At 40.2% G+C, this 15,512-nt stretch overlaps 1 protein-coding gene across 4 annotated transcripts in view; it reads right to left on the bottom strand.

Annotated features, from left to right (window-relative positions):
* The window catches only part of RFX3 (regulatory factor X3), a 110,817-nt gene that overhangs the window by 57,608 nt on the left and 37,697 nt on the right, over positions 1–15,512 (bottom strand). For all 4 annotated transcript variants that reach the window (XM_057406068.1, XM_057406065.1, XM_057406067.1 and 1 more), the window contains exon 2: positions 2,275–2,399. In XM_057406068.1, the coding sequence (XP_057262051.1) occupies positions 2,275–2,391 (117 nt within the window). In that variant the 5' untranslated portion in view covers positions 2,392–2,399. The remainder of the gene's footprint in view (positions 1–2,274; positions 2,400–15,512) is intronic.

Raw genomic sequence — 15,512 nt, 5'->3', positions numbered from 1 at the left:
ACAGTTTCCTCAATATGCTGATTGTTTCAATGTTTGATATTCCTTCCTTTTTTTTAACTCTACAATTAAAATTAGCTATCCTGCCCACATTCTTCATCTCATTTCCTGCTGGCACACCACATATTTTCACACTTCCTTTCCTCCTTGCCACACATCCACTTCCATAATCTGTCCTCTCTCTACACAGATCTCCTATGCATGCCATGTTTTAATCACTGCAATACTGTCTGCATTGGATTTCCCAACATTCTTGTTGCATCTTCAATCCCTGCAAATTTTGTAGATTATCCTCTTCCTTGGCTAGTTTGATCCCTTAGCTTTCCATTCTGAAACATTATGCTTAATGCTATGAGCAATGTTCAGAGTCAACAGAAGAGATAAAGTCTAACATCCCCCCAAGGACAACAATAAAAAAAAAAATCCAGAATAATGATAGAGCATTCAATGAAAGGGAATACTCAAAGCAGCAGTACCAAAAGAGATGCATGTAAGGTTTTACAGGGACAGTTTTACATACTCAGTGCAACCAAAAGAAAAAAAATCACTTTCCTATTCTCATTAAGTTGTAATCAAGCAAGAAAAAAACTCAGTATAATCCTGGGCTTCTGAGTTTTGACACAAGTATTACATTAATAAAGGACAACTGGAATACCTTTCTATATGCCACTAACTGGTTACCAATCTTCAATGAGTCATACTTATCAGTACTTCACACGGATAAAACTCAGTATTTAATATTAGACCATCGAAAATATATCCTGTTTGCTTAAAACAAGCAAATGTGCAGCATACCAAATTGCCACCTTTTATCTGAACAGCTAAAATACAGGAAACACAAAGAAAAAATCACATAAACTACATCTATTAAACATCTGTCATCATGAAAGAACATAAAAATCAGACAAATTATCCAAATGGTATTTCATGAAGAATTTTTCAGCTTCATAAATGCTACAAAATAGTTAGACAAAATTTCCTACAAAGGTTAGCTGAGTTAAAGGAAGCTGCAATCAAAACCTAGCATAGTATTTAAAAGCCTTCATCCTAATCCACATTAAAGTAAAAAGACAGTAAGCTATTTTACTGTCTGAAGTCAAGAGAAAATATTTCAAACAATTCTTGACTCACTAGTGATGCATTCTGAGCAAATACACGAAGGCATTTAAATAAAATATTTAATTCCATTTCAATGCTCTTCTGAATATTTATTGTTTTTAAAAAAGCTTGCATCCTAAAAGATACATGAAGACATAAGCAGAAATGATAGGAATGAAACTATGAGACATTATAAATAGAATCTGTGCATCAGGGAAAAATTGTCACTGAAATGTATGAGACCGTGGAACACAGTGAAAAAATAAAAATGTATCACCTGGAATTTTAGAACTGAACTTAATAAATGCTGAAGAATTAAATTTAGGGAAAAGTGCTTCACTGGCACAGAAACAAATTACATTATTTAATAAACTATGTACTGTTCTCATATCATTCTGAAACTTTAAAGTCAGTTTTTGATTAAAAACAACATCAGACTATCACCCAGAGTACTAATCACATGGACACCTGATTTCTGTATATTCCAGAAAAGTCTTGGGACAGCTGAAATGGCTTTTCACATTCAGTTTCTGTTTTCTACCCCTATACTTTTCCTTTTTTTGTCGCTATTTTATTCTGCAACCACACCTTCCAAAGCCTGTGTGTGCTGCATAGGTAAGTAACTGTCTCATGTAACAGGTGTGCACTGTGCTGGCTGCTACAAAAGTCTTCTTACATCCCTGGGAAATTCACATCATGAACTACACCACAAATACCTCCATGAGATTATGCAAAGATCTGCAGGGATTCAAGCCTAGCAATGCAAAGGACAGTGCTTTTCATTTTTACATTTGTATTGCACTTACCTAGATGTCCAAATGAAAGGAGGAATTATATAGCCAATAATATCAGAAACATATTCATTGCTCATTGCTTAATGGAAAAAATACTCAGTAACATAAATGAAAGTAAATTTCTATGAGCTATTACGTGAATTCCACAATAACCTACATTAGAATCATGTAGGTGTACTACTCAGGCTTGTCAGATGTCCTAGGCAAGGAACAGATCCTGAAAAGAGCTTGCCTTTGTAAGGCTACTTTAATTCCAGGTAAATAAAATTGATAAAAGCAGAGCAGAAGAGTTCACTTAGCAGCATCGTACAAAATAAGAGTTCTTTAATACATTGTGAAGAATCATCCGTCCTGATTTTTCTTCCCAAAAATAACAGCCACCTACCTGTTGCTGAACTGGTACTTGCTGAACTACCTGTGTGGGCACTGCTGCCTGGCCAGCCACAGATGTCTGTAAAGTCACAGTTGAACCTGTATCCGCCCCAGTCTCCGATGTCTGCATTGTGATTTCTGAATAAAATTAAGACATAAAATTAAAATGTTAAGTGTTTTGGTGATTTTTTTTTTTTTTGGCACTTTTATTAGGATACTAATTCGTTGCTTATCTGTATTTGGATCTTAAAATTAGTTAATACCAATCTTGATATAAGACAAAGGGTTTTTACCCCTACTAGCATGTAAGTTGGTGCAAATGGGTTTTTATCTTACTTATATTCAAAATACCTTTTATTTACATGTGCAGAAACATGCATAATTTCTCTGAGTTTCATCACTTTAGGAAAAACTCAGAAAAATCAACATAGAATCTTCTCTCAGTGTGAAAATAACTGGTTAACATTCAAAATTTTTTTCTCTGTCCTACTGAATTATGCTAAAAACACCATACATTCAAATTCAAAGTTAAACTTCTAGAAGGCCACAGAATGAAGGGCTGTAATCCAGAAAGCAAGTTCTGAAGAGCATTTAATGAGTCATGTGAAAAAGCAACTCAAATAACTTTCAGTAGAAAGTATTAAAGCAACCACTAAAGTTAAAATCTGAGAAGAAACTTTTGACACAAAAACAATATAGAAATACACAGATGGTAGACAAGTGTCTAGGATCATGACCCTGACATTTGAAGGGAACAGTGGAAACCTAAGTTGAATACAGAAATGGTTCAAGAAACAAGGGAAATGCCTTACAAAGAAAATTCATCAGAAAGGATCACTTCTGATTTCATAGGAAACAGACTGTGAACTGCAGGATTCCTCAATTTTACACAGGAGAAATGACAGTAAAATTGAGTGGCTGACAAACCGAACTTAATTAAAAAACAGGAGTTAGACTTTTTAAATTGTTATTATTACTTCTTCTAAGCAGTGGATGATTAATCAATGAAAATGATAGCCAAATTGAGGCAGAGTCAGCTGATTATTCTGCTGCAAAAATCGATTTCTGGAAATTTTTGTCATCATCCTGGTCATTTATAATAGTCTTAACTGAGTATATGAATTTACTATTTTGTATATGAGCAATATTATTTCCTTTGCTTTTGCTTTTACTCCTCATAGCTCTAGATCAGGTTGTGAGAATGTGATTTACTCCACAATAGCTGTGGGGGTGAGTTCTTGATCCAGTCTGATTTAACGCTGTCATTAATTAATAAAGGCCTGCACAGAGGCACAGATAGAACTGAATCTGGGTGGGTTCCAATATTAAGAAAAAAAAAAAAAAGTCAAAAGAAGTCACTACGGGGAAAATAGGCAAAGGAAATGAGACTCATCCTAGAAAAACTCAGGCTAGTACCACAGGGATAAAATAACTGGAATTATCCAAATGGAGACCAATGATGAGTGGTGTTCCGCAGAGGAACATATTGGAACCATCTCTGTCATTCATCAGTGACAGAGACAGTGGGATCGAGCACACCATCAGCAGGTTTGCAGACAACACCAAGCTGAGTGGTGCAGCTGACATGCCTGAGGGACAGGACACCATTCAGAGGGACCTTGATAAGCTTGAGAAGTGGGCCCAGGGTAACACCATGAGGTTCAACAAGGCCAAGTGCAACGTCCCTAGTGCACCTGGGTTGGGGCAACCCCCAGAATCAATACAGGCTTGGGTATGAAGGGACTGAAGGTACCCCTGAGGAGGACTTGGGGGTACTGAGTGATGAAAAGCTGGACATAGCACAGCAATATGTGCTTACAGCGCAGAAATCCAACCGTATGCGGGGCTGTATCACAAGAAGCATGGCAAGCAGGTCAAAGGAGGTGATTCTCCCCTCTACTCTGCTCTCGTGAGACCCCACCAGGAGTACTGCATTCAGCTCTAGAGTCCCCAGCACAGGAAAAATATGGACCTGCTTGAGTAAGCCCAGAGGTGGGCCACAAAAATTATCAGAGGGCTGGAGCACCTCTCCTATGGAGACAGGATGAGACAGATGGGCTTGTTCAGCCTGGTGAAGAGAAGGCTCAGGGGAGACCTTATTGTGGCCTTTTAATACCTAAAGGGGCTTATAAGAAAGATGGGGGAAGACTTTTTAGCAGGGCCTTTTCTGACAGGACAGTGGGTAATGGTTTTAAACTAAAGGAGGGTAGATTCAGACTCAGTATAAAGAAAAGATATTTTATTATGAAGGTGGTGAAATACTGGAACAGGTTGCCCAGACAAGCTGTGGATGCCCTACCCATAGAACCATTCACAGTCAGGTTGGCAGGGGTTCTGAGCAACCAGCTCTGGTTGAAAATGTCCCTGCTGATTGCAGGGGGGGTGGACTAGACGACATTTAAAGGTCTCTTCCAACCCAAACTATTCTACAATTCTGTGATTCTATGTTTACTGTAAAGTAGTAAATTTCCTACCTTTTTTTTGCCTATAGAAAATACTGTATATAATCCAGAATAAATTTATTTAATGCTAAAATCAGTATCACAGTCCTGGTATCAGACCACCCCAACTGAAAACCAACAGTTTTTCCCTTCATTCCAATATTAACAGGAATATTCAACTTCCAGTAATAACATCCTGAAAGAGTATGTTAGTTACTTTCCGAGTAACGAATGGTATACAATCATCTTAAATTTCTGTAGATAAATTAACAAGACATTTGTCCACATAAGACATCCTTAAATGCAATAGACCAAACTCATGAACGATGTAAATGTGTGAGCTTAAATAAATTGTCAGATTTAGAAAACTATTTTTTTGCAAACAAAGGCAAAAGGGGACCTATACTTTATACATCTATGAATAAACATATATATATATATGGAAATAATAGATATATAAAAAATAATAATCACTGTAGCATATATTTCTTTTATTGAGATTTTGAAGGAATTTTCTTGGTCAAAAGTAATGGATTGAGAAAAAAGTAAAGATGATTAGTTAGTTAAGGTGAAGATATATACATAATAAATAATAATCACCATAATAGTGATCATTGTACGGTTTGAAGAGCATCACAGCACAGCTCAATGAGCTATCAAGTACTTTCTGGAGTCTCCAAAACATAACAAATGACATAAACAATGGTAACTAACATTCCTAATGTTATAAGAATGAGTGAGCATTTTAGTTTTAAACTGAATTTGAATAATTCATGATTTACTCAGTTCTTACCCAGTACAAAGCCACTGCAAACAAAACCTAAGTTGTAAAAATATTAACACTCTTAAAGGAACAAATACAATGAAACTGGCTTTTAAGTGAAACTGTGAACAGCAAATTACATTTAACTAACTTTTAAATTATCTTTCACTTAATGACATTTTAATAAATAAATATGCTTCCTATTTAGAGTGCAAAGCTAACTGTTACTTAAGAAAGGCTAATTTCTTCATATTGAAATTGTTGGGAAAATAATCTCCTTTCAATTGCTATTTTCCACAATCACACATAAAAGTCATTGGACAATGTTTTATGCATAAATACTGAAAAATACAGAAAAGAAAAAAGTGTAGTCTCAACAGCGCTGTTTGGGCAGCAAAACTTTCAAAAGCATCAGAATAATCCTATGTATATGTCTACTTACTTAGGCATGTACCTTCACCTTAACTAATTAATCACCTTTACTTTTTTCTCAGTCCATTACCTTTGAAAATTCTTTCTAAATTTAAGTAAAAAAACAACCAGTTTGTCTGAGCAACCCTGCTCTCACTTGTATATATAACCCTGACAAAAACATTGGCAAGCTGGCAGAATAGTGGAAATCAAAAGATAAGCACTGAGTAACTTCCTAAACCACCTCTTTGTTATAAAACCACTTCCAGTCAGTTTCAGAGCACAATTCAACAGGTCATTTTAAGCCAGCAATTCCAACAATCATTTAAGATACTGCAGCTTCTATGCAAAGCAAACCTGAACAGCTGAAAGGAATTAAAAGGCATTGTTTTATACCTGCCTTTGGCTTTACTTGACTATATATTGTTTCATGGTTACTGTGTACAAACATGTCAACCACTGCAAGGGGAAGAAATGCTGCTGCAGGTAAATACACTTTTGACTGGTGAGAGACTGTTCTGTACTGCCATGTATCTGTTAATTGCTCTGTCATATGTCAGGCAGTCCTTGATCATTGCAGCTTCAATTCAAGATGCTTGAGATACCAGAGCCAGGTACTTTCATCTAAGTGAGGAACAGGATGTGTTCATTTTCTTGCAGCACTCATCATGGATCGTGCTGGCTGACACCAGCGTTAGCAATTTAATAAAAAGGGAGCAGCTTCACTGTAAGAACAGAGGATACTTTGGTTGAAAACCAGATATCAGTGCTGTGAAGAAGCTTTGAGAAAGGCAGACTACCAGTGCCCATGGTCTCCTGGTAGGCACTGAGGGGTACCAATGGGGATAGTCAAGGAATTAAGATATTCTCTGCCCACTCCTGGAACTGACAATGTCCAGAGCCATACCACAGAATCACAGAATCAATCAGGTTGAAAAAGACCTTTAAGATCTTCTCCTATGAGAAGAGGAAAGAGTTGAAAGAGTTGGGGTTATTGAGTCTGGAGAAGACTCTTGGCAGACATTCTTGTGGCCTTTCAGTTCTTGAAAGGGGCCTGTAAGAAAGACTGGGAGAGACTTTTTATCACTGTCACAACAGAACAAGGGGTGATGGTTTTAAACTGAAAGAGGGGAGTTTCAGGCTGGATGTGCGGAAGAAATTCTTTACAATGAGGGTGGTAAAACACTGGCACAGGTGGCCCAGAGAGGTGCCACCCCTGGAGACATTCAAGACCAGGCTGGATGGTTCTGGGCAACCTGATCTCATTGAAGATGTCCCTCCTCGTTGCAGGGGAGTGGACTAGATGACATTTGAAGATCCTTCCAACCCAAATTATTCTATGAATCTATGCCAAGTCCATTAAACCATGTCACTAAGGGCCTCATCTACACTGTTTTGAACACTGCCAGGGATGGTGATCCCACCACTTCCCTGGGAAGCCTGTTCTAATACCCGATCACGCTTTTGTGAAGAAATTTTTCCTAATATCCTGTCTAAACCTGCCCTGGCACAGCTTGAGGCCATTACCTCTTGTCCTGTCACTGGTTACTTGGAGAAGAGACTAGCCACCTCCTCTCTCTATCCTCCTTTCAGGTGTAGAGACCAATATGGTTGCCCCTGAACCTCCTCTTCTCTAGACTAAACAGCCCCAGTTCCCTTGGCTGCTCCTCATCAGACTTGTGCTCCAGATCCTTCACCAGCTTCACTGTCCTCTGGACCAGCTTCAGTACCTCAATGTCCCTCTTGAAGTGAGGAGCCCAGAACTGAACACAGGTTTCAAGGTGCAGCTTCACCAGCGCTGAGTACAGAGCGATGATCACTGCCCTGGCCCTGCTGGCCACACTATTGCTGATACAGGCCAGGATGCCATTTGCCTTCTTGGTTGCCTGGGCACAGGCTGGATCATGTTGAGCTCCGTCAGTCAGCACCCTCAGGTCCTTTTCCACCAAGCAGCTTTCCAGAACTCTTCCCGAAGCCTGGAGCATTGCATGGGGGTGTTGTGGCCCAAATGCAGGACCTGGCACTTTGCCTTGTTGAACCTTATATGATTGGCCTCAGCCCATCAATCCAGCTTGTCCACATCCCTCTGCAGAGCCTTCCTATACTTCAGGTGATCAATATTCCCACCCAAATTGGAGTTATCTGAACCTTACTGTGGATGCACTCGATTCCATCATCCAGATCACCAATAAAGATATTAAACAGAACTGGCCAAATAACTGAGGGGTGCCCTGCGGGACACCACTAGTGACCAGTCACCAACTACATGTGATACCATTTACCACCACTCTTTGGGCTCGGCCATCCAGCCAGTTTCCAACCCAGCGATGAATCCTCCTATCCAGGCCACGAGCAGCCAATTTCTCCAGAAGAATGCTGTAGGAGACAGTGTCAAATGCTCTACTTAAGTTCAAATAGACAATGTCCACACCCCTTCCCTCATCAACCAAGTGGGTCATCTTATTGTAGGAGATCAGGTTGGTCAAGCAGGACCTGCCCTTCATGACCCCATGCTGACTGAGCCTGATCCCTCCATTTTCCCACATGTGCTTTTTGATCTCACTCAGGATCATCTGCTCCATGACCTTCCTCAGCACTGAGCTCAGGCTGACAGGCCTGTAGTTCCCAGGGTCATCCTTCCTGCCCTTTTTGTAGAGAGCTGTCATGTTGTTCAGCCTCCAACCCTCTGGGACCTCCCCACTATACCAGGACTGCTGATGGATGATGGAGAATGGCTTAGCAAGCTCCTCTGACAGCTTCTTCAGCACTCTTTGTGGAACCCATCTGCCCCTATAGACTTGCATATGCCTAAGTGGAGCAGGAGGTCACTAACCATTTCTTCCTGAATTATGGGGACCTCAATCAGTTCCCCGTCTGCCATCCAGCTCAGAGAACTGAATGCCCTGAGGATGTCTGGTGTGACTATTAAAGACTGAGGCAAAGGCAGCATTAAGTACCTCAGCCTTTTCCTCATCCTCAGTCACTAGGTTTCCCTCAGTGTCCAGTAGAAGATGGAGGTTCTCCTTGGCCCTCCTTTTGTTGCTAATATATTTGTAAAAGTACTTACTATCTTTTATGGCAGTGGCCAGATTTAGTTCCATCTGTGCCTTTACCTTTCTAACTTTCTCTCTACATAACTTAACAACATCCTTGTACTTTTCATAGGGTGACACTCCCTTCTTCCACAGCTGATAAATTCTCTCATTTCTCCTGAGTTCCAGCAGTATCTCCCTGTTCAGCCACATTGGCTTCTTCCCCACCAGTCTGACTGTCAGCCCATGGGGACTGCCTGCTTCTGTGCCTTAAAGATTTCATTCTTGAAGACTGTCTGGCCTTCCCTTTGTCCTTCAGTAATATTTCTCAGCAAATTCTGCCAACCAGCATCCTAAACAGGCCAAAGTCAGCCCTCCGGAAGTCTAAGGTGGAGGTTTTGCTGACCTTCTTCCAGACTTCTCCAAGGATTGAGAATTCAGTCATTTAGTGATGGGTTTGCCCAAGATGGCCTCCAACCATCTATCACATCACCCACCAGTCCTTCTCTGTGATCAGCAATCTAGCCAGGCATCTCCCCTAGTTGGCTCACTAACCAGCTGTGTTAAGAAGGTAGCTTCCACACCTCTCAGAACCTCGTGGAATGTTTCTTCTCTGCTGTGTTGTGCTTCCAGCAGACATCTGGTAGGTTGAAGTCCCCCATGAGAACAATGGGAAGCAATCCTGAAACTTGTCCCAGTTGTTTGAAGAACACTTCACCTGTAGCTTCATCCTGACTAGGTGGTTTATAACAGACTCCTACCAGGATATCAGCTTGGTTGGCCTCCCCCCGATCTCCACCCACAAACATTCAGCCTTCTCACTCACAACACTGAGTTCCAGGCAGTTGATGCACTCCCTGACATACAACACAACCCCACCACCTCTTTTTCCTTGCTCATCCCTCCTGAAGAGCCTGTCACCATCAGCAGCACTCCAATCATGTGACTCATTCCGTCACACTTCTGTGATGGTGACTGTGTCATCGTTTTCCTACTGAACAATGGCTTCCAGCTTCTCCTGTCTGTTGCCCTGCACAGATGCATTTAAGTTGTCCTGTGGATCTGGACTCCAACAGCGACACGCTATCCCGCAGCTCACGTCTAGTGAGCTTGGTGTTATCCCCTTCAAACCTAGTTTAAAGCTCTCTCTATGAGCTCTGCTAGCTCTGGGGCTAGAATCCTTTTCCCCCTTTGGGACAGGCATACCCCATCTGCTGCCAGCATGACAAGTGCTGTGTAAACCGATTCATGGTCAAAACCCCAAAATTCTGATGCTGATACCAGTCACGGAGCCCGGAATTAATTAGTGAGATTTTTCTGATGTAACCATTGTCATTGATTGTGACTGGCAGAGATAAGAGAAAACTATTTGGGTTACTGAACCCTGAACTAGTCACTCCAAGAACCTGAAGTTCTTCTTGAGTCCCCTCAGGCTTCTTGTTGATGAGACTTCCTCCTTGCCCACCTGAAAGTCTAGTAAAGGACAGTAATCATTAGGCCATATCAGATGAGAGAGTTTTATGGTGACATCCCTTACCCTGGCCCCAAGGAGGCAGAAGACTTCCATGTGAGTTGGGTCAGGTCAGCATATCGGAACCTCTGTTCCTCTCATGGTGGAGTCATCAATCACAACCACTCTTCTTTTTTCCCTAGCAGAGTTGGTCATGATACAAGGCAATGTCTGACTCATGTGTGGAGAGACTTCTAACCTGGAAGATCCCTTATCTATTTCATTATCTTCCTGACACTCAAATACCAGGGCCTCCAATATTGTACCTCTGGTAGATACCCTTGTAGAGGGGTACCTGGAAAGATGACATAAGCTGGGAGATAATACACCATCTAGTCTGAGGAGTAACCTATTTCCAACCTCTCCTGTCTCTTAGGTGCCCTCCATCTGCATGGTGGGAAGACGGTAAGGGACCCTTAATTTATTTTGGGTAGCTGGCTTGCTTCATGCAGGGATGGCAGAGTGCAGCTCCAACAATTAATCTTCTCCTCTGATTCCCTTAAGTTCCTTAGCTGTCCCACTTCTTCCTGTTGCTCTGCCACCATGCAGAGCAAATCAGCAACCTGGTCATACCTTGCACTACTACCATCTAACATCACTGACAGGCTTTGGAACTCACTACAGCCAGATGTAGCTGGCTACATATTTTGAGGGATCTCTGTCTGGGTCACCACGTACCTTCTTGCCAGTAGAGAGAACTTGGTTTTTTGCCCTTCTGCCACAAGATTACCACTCTTGAGCACACTGAAACACATGAGTGAGAATCCAGGGTTCTATGAGAGAGAACCCCCCAAGAGAACTGAAAAGGACCCAGAGAACCCCATCGCCCAGCCTAGAACTACCCACTATTTAGCTGGCACTGCTACACTGACTTACCAAACTTCAGACTATGTCATGCCATGCACAGGACAGGAAAGCCACATTATATGTAAACTGCACATACACTTCTGATTGAAATGTTTTGGTGACCAAGTTCACTTTATCTCCACTCTGTCAATTTGGTGACAACCCTATATTTAAGCATAGAATCCAATGTGCTTATCTACCTCAGAACTGTAAAACACTTTTATTAACAATCTGATAGGTTAACTGGTTGCTCTATAGACTGACTTATCAGTGGGTAAACTAAGATAGCAAAGTATGGTTGTGAAATATTTTTAAAACTTTACCATCAGTTTTGCCTAAACAGAAATAAACCAAATGACCTAATATCAATGTATTCTAGTGTTTAGGTTGCTTCTATTAATCTGCTTGAAATCAATACCCTAGATACAATTATTTTCTATAGCTTACTATGCAGTACTGATTTTTCCTTGCAGATGCCACACAGTATGTTTGATAGTAAACCTTCATCACCTTCATATTCACTGAAAGCTTTTCTAGAACCACATTAGTGAGGCATCAGTACTGAGCAGTTACACCGACACACTTCTATAGGCTAAACAAAGGCTCTCAATTTTTCACTGGTACTGCATATGAAATAAAAGAACTGCATATTACAGCAGAAAAGACTTCATCCTTGCCTAATGGGATTGTCAGGTGTATCTCAAGCAACAGATGAATGTTTGATAAAGATCCTTTTTTATTCTGGCTAATTAAGCAGCTGGGCACACCCGTCTGTTAATGGATTTCCTTTGTATAGCCAGTGCTTGTTGCTTGATGTGAATCTAAGCTAAACAGGCCACATTCTGAAAGAAGGCTGATTAACCCCTCCAACTGGGAAGAAAATATTGCGAAGCCTAGCTGCTGAATGTGAAAAGATTGATATTTCTTCAGTCTAACTGCCAGAACTCAGGCAAAGTTCTGATTATCGCTTTCCTGTTCAACTACGCCTTTCATGTATATTCTATGCAATTTCATATTGTCTGTTAAGTTGCCAAAAGAGTTCTTAATACACTTAAATTCTCCGTTGGAATCCTTCTGTTTCTTAGACTTGAAATACCAAGACTGAATGTTTTAAGTCTAATTTGATCAATTACTTATCTAATAAGACTGTTAAAATGTGTCAGATTAATGATTACTATTTATTTTGTTCCTGGACTACTTCACCCTGAACTTACTTTTTTTAAGCTACCACAGTTTGCAAAGTTTTGTTCAGCTACATATGTCTTATTGTCTAGATCAAAGAATGCAGCAGGCTTTAATTCAATGCAGAAAATAAAACCCTGTAATTTACTTTCTATTGCAGCAGGAAGCTTCTTTTTTCTCTTCTAGAATGCTAAATAAAACATCACAGAAGGTAAAGTGATTTAGATCTCGTAATCACATGCAGTAATGGCAGGCTTTTAATAGTCAGAATAAAAGGCTAATCTTAAGATCTTATTTATTTATAATGATGAATCACCAATATACTCATTAAGAATTTCTGGCAACATAATGTGTTTCACAATAAAGGAAATTTTTTTAGAACATCAAGTTTCAAAAAGTAATACAGAATGCTTGGTTCCTGCACAACAGTATAAATGGAAACAAGTTTCAGTAATACCCTAGTTTCAAATAAGCAATACTTTTCAATTTTTATGTAAAGTTTTATAAATAATTGCCTTAAAAAAAAGTATTGTTATGAATTTGAAGGAATCATTTAAATGTGTTAGGAGTAAAGCAAAAGGCACATGATATTCTGGGGAGGGGAAAGAAGCAGGAAGAATAATATGAATAGTTTCGAGATATAAACATATTTTCATGTTAGAACACCAGTTTCGCACTAAACATTATTTATTTGTCCTCTCTCAAGGTTTTTAGGAATACCAAGGCAGGCAGCTAAACTTGGCTGATAAAAGGACTAGTTGATAAATATTTCAGTTAGCAACATGACTTTCATTTTTTTTTTAGCTTTTCACAGATTTATGGGATGAAGAACAGTTAACTGAATGGCACAGAATGAAGTATAGAAACTGATTGTCTGGACTCATATATACTTTCCAACAGCAAAACTGTACAACAGCAGAAAAACAGAAGGGGGAAGTGCAGAGAGATACATGCTGGAACAGAACAATGCAAGTGGGTAACTCTGTACTCCTTCAAAATTCAGAAGATCAAAAAGCAATGTCTTGGCAATAAAATTATTAAGTACCTAAGAACAGTACTAGTCAACAATTGTCACAGTTGAATTCCATTATTTCCAGATCACAGACAGCACATGGATGCTTAGTCTGAATGACTACTTCATGACTCTCTTACTTTGTACTATTTTTACCTGCAAAAACTTAAAAATTCTACTTACTCTTGGTGGGCAACGTATCAGTACTTCATATCATCCCTACCTATCAATACACATCAGTAACAAGATTACATTCACAAATAACAGGACAAAACTTCTGAGTTTTTGCTGTGACAAGACTAGCAACTGCAACTGTTATATGAAACAAAACTAGCAAACCGTAAAACAATTATATCCATGCTATTCCAAGGCATGAGTTTGTCTACTGGACATTCTGTGAGTGAAAAAGCCCTGGTAATGTTCTTCATCCTGGGTAAATCGGTGTGAAGAGGAGGGCACTGATACTGTGTGTCAGCAATTGTCTGTGGAACTGGCACCGGCAACAGGGCTTTGGTTTCTATGACCACAGGATCTTCCTTGAGTGTAACGTCTGCTTAGGAGAGATAGTATCCACCTGACCAAGTGCAGTAGAGGTTACCTTTGCCAGCAGGATGGCTGCTAACTTAAACCAGGAACAAGGAGGGGAGAGAAAGAGTTGCCAGCAGCCCTGTGAAGGATGGACAGCACTGACAAGCAAAGGGCCTGGGGTCATGTGAGTGAAAGAAAAATACATAATCAACAAAAGGAGGCTTAAGCACGGTCACCTCAAGCATCTGTATCTGATCAAGTGAGTAGCTACAAGGCATCTTATGAAAAAAACACCCAGCCCCTCTCTGTGAGATCAGTATGCCAAGGTGCCTCTCTAAAGCACTGATGCATCAACTGGTGTACAAATGGGTCACACACAACATGGTGAATAAACAAAAATTAGAGACCTGTGTGCATTTGCATTTACAGGACCTGTAACCCTGTAGGGATCATAGAGATGTGGTGGTATGGCTGACACAACTGGAGTGCAGCAATGGATGAATACAAGCTACCTGAAATAACAGTGTGTTCCTTTTAGAAATTAAAATGCCTTCAGGAAACAATCTTCACATGGAAGAAGTTCAGGGGACCTTCTTTGTTGGGATGCATAGCTTCTTGTGTTTAACCAGAAACAAGTATGGATAAAAAGAAATTACAGAACATTTCTGTAAATTCAGTGTGTTTTCTAAGTTAATGTTCACACTGCTGAGTCAAATACATTGTGGCTTTTAAGGCAGTTATTCACGTCTATCTACCTTAAATGACATTCAGGTACTTTTCATATACTGAGGCACCTGTCTTCAATATAGCAACGTAACTTTCATGGGCTGGGACAAGCCTGTTCACTAACTCCTGAAAGTATCTCCTCCTGAAAGTATCTCTATGCAGAATGATAACTACAATATCAAATGAAACTTCTAGCTTGAGTCAAGATCTTAACTCTACTCCACAACTAATATTAGCAGAATTAAAGTCTAACATGTATAATGCTACTTCTTCACATTTTTCAAAATACCTGATGTCCTTCCCAGTATCTGGTGCAGTGCCGTGTTTTGGATTTAGTCTGAGAACACACTGATAACACACTAATGTTTTAGCTGTCGTTCAGCAGCGCTTACTCCCATCAAGGACTTTTCAGTCTCTTGTGCTCTGCCAGTGAGGAAGGCCACGAGAAGCTGGGAGAAAGCAGAGACAGGACACCTGACCCGAACTAGCCAAAGGGGTATTCCACACCACAGCACTTCATGCCCAGTATATAAACTGGGGGCGCTGGCTGTGAGGGGCTAATCAACTGTCTCAGGTCTTGGCCTCCATCAGCAAACGGTGAGCAATCATACTGTGCATCACTTGTCTTTCTTGAATTTTATTCCTCTCTTTCTGTTCTTTCACTTTTCATTACAATCAGTATTAATTTTTACTTTATTTCAATAATTAAACTGTTCTTAATGGCCATTTTTTCCAGTTCTCCCCATCCTATGGTGGATTGGAGGAGGAGGGGGGGATAAGTGAGCAGCTGATGGTACTTA

Source organism: Pezoporus wallicus, unplaced genomic scaffold, assembly GCF_028554395.1.
Source record: "Pezoporus wallicus isolate ANWC-B61680 ecotype Strahan unplaced genomic scaffold, APGP_CSIRO_Pwel_v1 contig_7506, whole genome shotgun sequence".
In the NCBI taxonomy this organism is placed as follows: domain Eukaryota; kingdom Metazoa; phylum Chordata; class Aves; order Psittaciformes; family Psittacidae; genus Pezoporus; species Pezoporus wallicus.
The sequence above is the reverse complement of the archived record's forward strand: the minus strand, read 5'-3'. Positions and strand labels throughout refer to the sequence as shown.